Source organism: Vigna umbellata, chromosome 6, assembly GCF_029865625.1.
Source record: "Vigna umbellata cultivar VRB3 chromosome 6, Vumbellata_1.0, whole genome shotgun sequence".
Classification (NCBI taxonomy): domain Eukaryota; kingdom Viridiplantae; phylum Streptophyta; class Magnoliopsida; order Fabales; family Fabaceae; genus Vigna; species Vigna umbellata.
The window spans coordinates 12,402,747-12,411,724 of record NC_142170.1 but is presented as its reverse complement, the minus strand read 5'-3'; the positions used below and the strand labels follow the sequence as shown (position 1 = coordinate 12,411,724).

The 8,978-nt window shown below is 42.5% G+C and overlaps 1 protein-coding gene across 1 annotated transcript; it reads right to left on the bottom strand.

The window, feature by feature from the left end:
- Nucleotides 1–475: 475 nt before the first annotated feature.
- On the bottom strand, nt 476–7,302 carry LOC148196805 (uncharacterized). The gene is made up of 6 exons (XM_088093517.1): nt 7,258–7,302; nt 7,104–7,185; nt 6,103–6,587; nt 4,185–6,000; nt 1,732–3,846; nt 476–1,677 (listed from the first exon to the last, which is right to left on the bottom strand). The coding sequence occupies exons 1-6, from the start codon at nt 7,300–7,302 to the stop codon at nt 476–478; spliced, it is 5,745 nt and encodes a 1,914-aa protein (XP_087949643.1).
- Nucleotides 7,303–8,978: the final 1,676 nt, after the last annotated feature.

Here is an 8,978-nt window from a genome sequence, read left to right as displayed (position 1 = left end):
TGGCGAAATCCTTCGTCTTGTGAGAAACGAAAAAGTTAGGGTTCAAGTAATGTGAATGCAGATGCTTTATCAAGAAAAGAACACCGGTTACACCCAAAACCTTGAATCAGGGAAGTATTCACCAACGGTATTTTTCAAAACTGTTTCCGAAAATACTATGTCTTTGACAACTTTATTAACAATAAACTCAACATGTAACCCCTTTTTTTTCGTTTTTCTTTTCCGACATCCTCCAGGACCGAGCTCGCCAACCTGATATACCTGTGATGCTTTTATCAACACGCGTTTACTTATTTTCATTTTCATTTTCACTTAACTACTTAACAGCTCAGCGTGACATGCAATATTTCAGATGGAATGCAAACAACCGAAATATGAATGAAATCACATGAAATTTATTAAAAAGACACAGAGTACAATAATCTTTAACGATAATATCCACATCCCTTTAATAGCAACCACTATCACGGAATCATCATGCGTAAAACTTTTTTACTGCATCAGAATTGACTGGCAATGGTAACTCCTCTCCGTCCATTCTTGTGAGAATTAGTGCCCCACCAGAAAATGCTTTCTTCACTACAAATGGCCCTTCATAATTTGGAGTCCATTTGCCTCTATGATCCTTTTGTATAGGTAGGATCTTCTTCAACACTAGCTCTCCTTCATGAAATTCTCTTGGATGTACCTTTTTGTCAAATGCCTTCTTCATTCTTCTTTGATACAATTGTCCATGGCATACTGCTGTTAGTCTCTTTTCATCAATGAGATTGAGCTGGTCGAAACGAGCTTGAACCCACTCCGCCTCTTCTAATTGGGTTTCCATTAAAACTCGTAAGGACGGAATTTCCACTTCAAACGGAAGTACTGCCTCCATTCCATATACAAGCGAGAAAGGCGTTGCCCCAGTCGATGTTCGTACCGAAGTGCGATAACCATGTAAAGCAAAAGGAAGCATTTCATGCCAATCCTTATACGTGACCACCATTTTCTGCACAATCTTCTTGATATTTTTGTTAGCAGCCTCTACTGCTCCATTCATCTTTGGACGATAAGGAGAAGAATTAAGATGATGAATTTTGAACTCCTCACATAACTCTGTCATCATCTGGTTGTTCAAATTAGTGGCATTATCAGTGATGATCCTGTTAGGGAGTCCGTATCTGCAAATCAACTCCCTTTTTATGAACTTGGTCACCACCTTTCTAGTCACATTAGCATAAGAAGCAGCCTCAACCCACTTGGTGAAGTAGTCGATTGCGACTAATATGAAACGGTGTCCATTTGACGCCTTTGGCTCTATAGCTCCGATGACATCTATTCCCCACATCGAAAAGGGCCATGGTGCAGACAACACGTTCAAGGTCGTGGGTGGAACATTGATATTACTTGCGTATACCTGGCATTTCTCACACTTTCTCACATGTGTACAGCAATCATTTTCCATAGTCAACCAAAAATACCCTGCTCTTAATATCTTCCTGGCCATTGAATGCCCATTCATGTGCGTGCCAAATGTACCCTCATGCACTTCTTTTAGTATCAGCTCAGCTTCTTTTGCATCTACGCATCTAAGGAGAACCATGTCATGATTCCTCTTATACAAAATATCCCCACTCAAAATAAAACTGACAGCCAACCTCCTTAACGCCCTTTTATCGTTTTCGGATGCCTTTTCTGGATATTCTCGAGTCTTAAGATAATGCTTGATATCGAAGTACCAAGGTTTACCATCTACTTCCTCCTCGATGAAATGACAATACACTGGCCCCGCATGACTCTTCATTTCAATCATTGGCAATTCTGCATCTTGATCAACTTTAAACATCGATGACAAGGTAGCCAATGCGTCTGCTAATTGATTATCTTCTCTCGGTATATGATTAAACGTGATGGAATCGAAATACTCAATTAATCCCCTGATGTAAGCTTGGTATGGAATTAATTTAGTATCCCTAGTCTCCCATTCTCCCTTCAATTGATGGATGACCAAAGCTGAATCTCCATATACATCTAGAATTTTTGCTTTAGACTCTATAGCTGCTCGAATTCCCATGGCACAGGCTTCATATTCTGCGATATTATTCGTGCAATTAAAACACAACCTTGCCGTCATTGGAATGTATTGATTCTTAGGAGAGATAAGCACTGCCCCTATTCCATGCCCCATTACATTCGAGGCCCCATCGAATAATACCGTCCACGCTTTTTCATCTTTGTCCTCTTTATTCTCAGCAAATAAAGCCATGATATCTTCATCAGGAAATTCAGGTTGCATTGGCTGATAATCATTAATGGGCTGATGGGCTAAATATTCCGCTAAAGCGCTACCCTTGATAGATTTCTGAGTAACATATACAATGTCATACTCCGATAGTAGCATCTGCCATCGAGCTATCCTTCCAGTGAGAGCAGGCTTTTCAAAAATATACTTGATAGGATCCATCTTGGATATCAACCAAGTAGAGTGGCTCAACATGTATTGCCTTAGGCGATGAGTAGCCCACGCCAGTGCACAACAAGTTCGCTCTAACGACGAATATCGTTGTTCGCAATCTGTGAATCTTTTGCTCAAGTAATATATAGCATGCTCTCTTTTCCCATCTTCATCATGCTGACCCAATACACAACCCATTGAATTATCCAATACGGTCAAATACAAAATGAGCGGTCTTCCTGGCATAGGTGGACGCAATACAGGAGGGTCTTGCAGGTATTGTTTGACCTTTTCAAAAGCAACTTGACAATCTTCATTCCAGACTACGGCCTGGTTTTTCCGTAGCAACCTGAACATTGGTTCACAAGTAGCAGTTAATTGGGAGATGAACCTAGCAATGTAGTTCAGCCTTCCCAGAAAACCTCGAACCTCCTTTTCTGTTCTGGGCGCAGGCATTTCCGTTATCGCTTTTACTTTGTCTGGATCAACTTCTATCCCTCTTTGACTAACAATGAAGCCCAACAATTTTCCAGACTTTACTCCAAACGTGCATTTGGCAGGATTTAATCTGAGTTTGTACTTTCTCAGTCTCTCAAATAATTTCCTTAAATTGAGAATATGCTCCTCTTCTGATTCAGACTTTGCAATCATGTCATCCACATAAACTTCAATTTCCTTATGCATCATATCATGAAAAAGTGTCACCATTGCCCTTTGGTATGTTGCCCCAGCATTCTTGAGTCCGAAAGACATAACCTTATAGCAGAATGTTCCCCATAACGTGATAAAGGTCGTTTTTTCCATATCTTCCGGTGCCATTTTAATTTGATTATATCCCGAGAATCCGTCCATGAACGAAAACAACGAAAATTTGGCCGTATTATCAACCAGAGTATCGATGTGTGGTAATGGGAAGTTATCTTTCGGACTTGCACGATTCAAATCACGATAATCAACACACATTCGAACCTTTCCATCCTTCTTAGGCACTGGTACAACATTCGCCACCCATTGTGGGTATCTTGCCACGGCCAAAAATCCTGCGTCAAATTGCTTTTGGACCTCCTCTTTAATTTTTAGTGACATTTCCGGCTTCATTCTTCTTAGTTTTTGCTTGACTGGAGGGCATTCTGGCTTGAGTGGGAGCTTATGCTGCACAATATCGGTATCCAGACCCGGCATGTCATTGTAAGACCACGCGAACACATCTTTAAACTCCTTCAACAGGACACGCAATCTTTCCCTCACTTCCGTTTTCATACTAGTACCGATTTTCACTTCCTTTATCTCATCCTTCTCTCCCAAGTTAAGTATTTCAATCTCCTCCTGATGGGGTTTTATCTCCTTAGATTCTTGTTCCACTAATCTCAACAATTCTGGAGAGGGTTCCACATCATCTTCGAAATCATCTTCCGTATTATTGATAGGGTGCTCAAAATTAGGAACATTGATATCATTATTTTCAAAACAATCATTGTCACATCTGCATCATTTAAATTTATGAAAAAGTATAAATAAATAAGATAAACAAAAAATGCCAAATGATGATGAAATGCAACTTTATTGTCACGCTGAGTGAAAAGTAAAAAGAATCAATCCGCAAAACTTTAGTTCTAAAGCCCCAATCGAAACTATGAGCTTAATTAAAACTATTACATTTTGTTCACATTAAGCATCACAGGTAAATCCAGTGTTTCCCAATTGTTGAGTTGAGTATCAGGGGAGCAAGCCCACACGAAGTTCAAACTTTGAGGCCTTTCTTCATCCTCCACAGCTGCTATCTGGCCATTGTTGATCCACCCAGCACTGCGGAAGCTTTCTTTGATGTCAACAATGTGAATTTTGCTCTCTCTGGGCCCTCGTCTTTCTGCACGAGCCAAACTGCGCTCTTTTCTTTCTTCAATCATCCTTTTCCTATCTTCCTTGGTAGGTTTGTACCCCAAGCCATATCTGTTCTTGTTTTCAACGACCTCCAGAGGGAATACTCGCCCTTGCCGATATTTGCCCAAACCTTCCCCATATACATAGCCCTCTTTTATCATAATCTTAGCCATCATAATAGAAGCACATGATAAACGAGGATTTACTGGAAACTGTTCCACACAAGCATTTCCCACAATCTCCAACGATTGAAAGGCTATCTCGAGAGCTTCTTCAGCCGCTTCGATGTATCGTGTGGATGATGGCCCACTCACCAGAAAATCCTCTTCTCCTGATACTATCACTAGTTTATCTCCCATCACGTACTTCAACTTCTGGTGTAATGAAGAAGGCACAACTCCCGCCGAATGAATCCATGGGCGTCCCAACAGACAACTGTAAGCTGGCAGGATATCCATAACCTGGAATGTTATTTGAAATACACAAGGGCCAACTTGTATTGGCAATTCCACCTCTCCCATCACTTCTCGTTTGCTACCATCAAACGCTCTCACAATCATTGAACTCGGTCTCATATGCATTCCCTCGCAAGGTAGCTTTTCCAGAGTTGCTTTCGGCATGACATTCAAGGAGGACCCATTGTCCACTAAAACACGCGCTATAACATGATCCAGGCATTTCACAGAGACGTGAAGAGCCTTGTTATGCCCTCTTCCTTCAGCAGGTATCTCTTCATCCGTAAAGGTGAGATAATTATTAGCAACAATATTGCCAACAATACCCTCGAATTTATTCAACGAAATACCTTGCTCCACATGAGCCTCACTGAGTATCTTCATTAGCAACTTTCTGTGTGATGCCGAATGCATGAGCAAATCTAACAAGGATATGCGAGCAGGCATACGGTTTAACTGTTCCACCACCTTATATTCGCTTTGTTGTATGAATTTTAAAAATTCAATAGCCTCCTCTTCAGAAACCTCTCTCTTCTCTTCCTTGTCGGGGATTTCCTCTGTCTGTGCCCCCTTCCCCTTTAAGAATTCTTTTGCTTTCGCGGCTATCGTTGCTTCATTATCATTAACCCTTTCTCGTGCCAACTCTGGTGATGTGAAAATTCGACCACTCCTAGTCATTCCCCCTATCCCTGATATGTTTTTGACGACAGGGTCAACGCTTTGCGTTTCGCCTGACGCATACGTCCCATATCTCCATGGGACGGCTTTTTCGTTCTTGTAAGGAAAAGGGGCTGGTACATGGATAACCACAGGCGACCTTCCTTGAGTTGGTGGACTAGAGGTAGTCTTAGTGAAACGAATCACCAATGGTTCAGGTACAATCATGCCGGATTCATCACCAGTTTGTGCAAATACATCACCCTCTTCCCTCTTGTAGCATACCTGCATCAGACCACGATCTAGCAGGTCTTGCAGAATTTCTTCAAATTCAACACACTCCTCAATAGAGTGCTCAGCCTCTGGGTGGAGCGCGCATGCCATACTCTCATCATAATCACCCTTCAAGATACCCACTTTCAGCAACGCCTCCAAGATAAATCTCCTAGAGCTCTTGACTTCTTTCACATTTCTCACCAGCTCATGTTCTTTCACTTCGACAGCATTCGTCGAAGCACTTCCATGCCCAGATAAAGGATTGGCCTCGACATTAGGCTTATCTTCTTGGAACTTTAACCACCCAGAATCAATTAGAGTCTGCACTTTATGCTTGAAAGCCAGACACCTCTCAGTGGAATGACCAGCGGCCCCTCCATGATAACTACACTTTGCCTCTGCATCATAGCCTCTTGGGTACGGAGGCTGCAAAGGCTTCAAGGGACAAACGACAACTAGCCCTTGTTTGATAAGCTGAGGCAATAATTCCGTATAAGTTGTAGGAATTGGAGTAAAATTAACATAATTTCTTTCTTGGTTCCTTCTTGGATAAGTATTGGGACCCGCATTCATATTGGAACCTACATTTGCCCCTCCCCTCCAATTATTCGTCGGGATGTATTGTGGTTGATAGTACCCCGGTTGTTGTTGAGGCCTAATTTGATGACCAAATGACGCGTTAGCTGCATGTGGATGTTGACCCCAGTATGGTCGATAGTTATGAGTGGGAGCCTGACCTCTCCACACGGGGGTTGCAGATGTTGCATGCACATCTCCCTCCTTTCTTTTCCCTGAGTTGAAATTGGGTTTTTTGGAGTTTGCACCCACCGACGAGCCATATGCAATCTTCCCATTCTTCAACCCGATCTCTATCCGCTCGCCTATCACGATGATATCGGCAAAATTTGAAGATACATTTCCCACCATATGTTCATAGAATGGTGGTTGGAGCGTATTTACAAACATTGCCACCATTTCTCTATCGTACAAAGGTGGCTCAACTTGTGCAGCCAATTCCCTCCACCGCTGAGCATACTCCTTAAAACTTTCGTTGTCTTTCTTAGACATGTTTTGCAGTTGTAAACGATCAGGCGCCACATGTGTATTGTATATATACTGCTTCACAAAAGCATCAGCCAAGTCCGCCCAACAACGAATTCGAGCCGGCTCCAAATGGGTATACCAATTTAATGCCACTCCAGCCAAACTATCTTGAAAAACATGAATGAGCAGCTGCTCATCATAAGCATATGCAGCCATCTTTCTGCAAAACATGGTTAGATGGCTCTTTGGGCATGTATTTCCCTTATACTTCTCAAAATCTGGTGCCTTGAACTTATGTGGTAATTTGACGCCAGGAACCAAACTCAATCTGGCAACATCCCCAAATCCATAACTTTCATACCCCTCAACAGCCCTCAACCTTGCCTCTATGCTCTCCAGTTTATCCTTTGCCCCATCAACATTACTAGTTACCCCCTGAAAAGAAGTATATGGCGCAGCCCTTGTAGAAAAGCCCTCTCCGGTAATCACAGGTGGCACCGGAGTTACTCGTATTCCATCAGACATGTTTGCATGCATTCCCTCGTTTACCATAGGTGCGGACATTATGACAGGTCCCTGAGTACTGATTGGCGGTACGTTAGCAGTGGTAGGGAAAGAGAATGAAGTCTGCTCCCCTTCTGCGTATTCTCCCACAGGTGGGGTGTAACCTGGAGGTAATCCATACATTGGGAACGGAACAGATTGGCTCCCAGAACTGAACACCGGAGGGTAATATTGAGCACTTCCCTCGACTTGCGCAGGCGTCGCCCCTCCCGTAGTCTTTAGGGCTTCGAGAGCCGCCAAAATCTGGGCCATTTGATCCTTCAACTGGCTAACATCGGCCTTAATAGATTCGTGTGACTGCTCCCAATTCTCCATGACCTTCGAGTTAGCTCTGGTCCTGTACGGATGTCGTGGAAAATTTGCCGTTGTTTTCTCACTTGTACTGCTGTTTATTTTTTATTAAATTAAATTAAATAAGGATGAAAAATGCAAAACAAAAGAAAACATGATGCATGCTAGTGATAAGTGGAAATCACAGGATAACGATGACAATACTGATGGAAAATTAACACAAGCCGATACCAAACAAACATCCCTTATCTTTCATTTAAAGAAAATTTGATCCATTACATCGTCTAAGTAACAAAACATATAATTCCGATGTACATCAATCCCGCGCCCGGGCAATGAAAGATTTCATCTCTCCCACCAACCATTTACAATGATTAATAAACAATTCTATTTCCGCTGGTGAGTTACAAAAATGAGTGCTTGCTTCAGCATTCGACACCATCCTGGGGATGTCTTCAATTGCCCCGTTTGCCAAAGCAGCCAACTGAGAGAATCTTTCCTTCCAGTGCTTTACAGCCATTTCTTGCTCGGCGATGTGCTCTTCCATTCGCTTTATCAAGGCCTGATGCCTTTCTTCAAAATCTATCGACCTCCATCGCTCCTCCTGTTCCTCGATATATTCCTCCATTTGTTTTATCAGAGTTCGATGCTCTTCCTCTGCTTCTGTTAGCTTCCAACGCTCCCTATTCATATCTGCCTCAAACGACATGGCCATCTCTTTCATCTCATGCCCCACTTTTTCTATCTGAATCTGCGCTTCTCTTAATCTCTTCAGGGCTTCTCGTTTATCTCTTTTGGCTTCTTCGTAGAGGTGCTTCCACTCCTTTCCCTCTTCTAAAGCCACCTTCTTCTCATTTACCCTCATGGATAATTCCTTACTCGCGGCAGCTAGATCCTGTTTCACTCGAAACGTGTAATCCCTCTCAGCCTTCTGGCTTTTGACAAGGTTTTCATAAGCCCGCGACCTTTCTTCATTATCATTTTTCATATCCACAAGATCATTACGCGCCCTTTGTAATTCATTCTCCAACCTAGCATTTCTCAGCTTCAATTTCTCCATCTCAGCTCTTAATTGTTGCACCTCTTCACTTTCTGGAGCTTGGGATGGTCCTTCACTAGCTGATTGATCCTTGATTGGTTTGAAAGGTAGCTTGACTACTTTCACTCTCTCCAGAATCCAGGTGTGATAGCTAACACTGCTGTCCACTACTCCATCCCTCAAGTCCTTCCCTGCTCGAACAACATTTTCCCAGGCGCTTTTAACCTTTCTTAACAGTTCGATGAAATGCCCGTCTTCGTAATAAATGAATAGAGTAGCAAGGTAATCTGATGAAGGTGCCCCTTTTATAGGATGCCCAAATTGTCTTTGCACC

What these genes read in the sequence shown, in the direction of transcription:
- LOC148196805 (XM_088093517.1), bottom strand. Translation starts at nt 7,302, where the DNA reads ATGGTAAACGAGGGAATGCATGCAAACATGTCTGATGGAATACGA. An exon ending in CAAGAGGCTATGATGCAGAG is followed by an intron (nt 6,001 to 6,102) that starts GCAAAGTGTAGT and finishes GGGTGGTTAAAG; the next exon opens with TTCCAAGAAGATAAGCCTAA. An exon ending in CATCGAGGAGGAAGTAGATG is followed by an intron (nt 1,678 to 1,731) that starts GTAAACCTTGGT and finishes GAGAATATCCAG; the next exon opens with AAAAGGCATCCGAAAACGAT.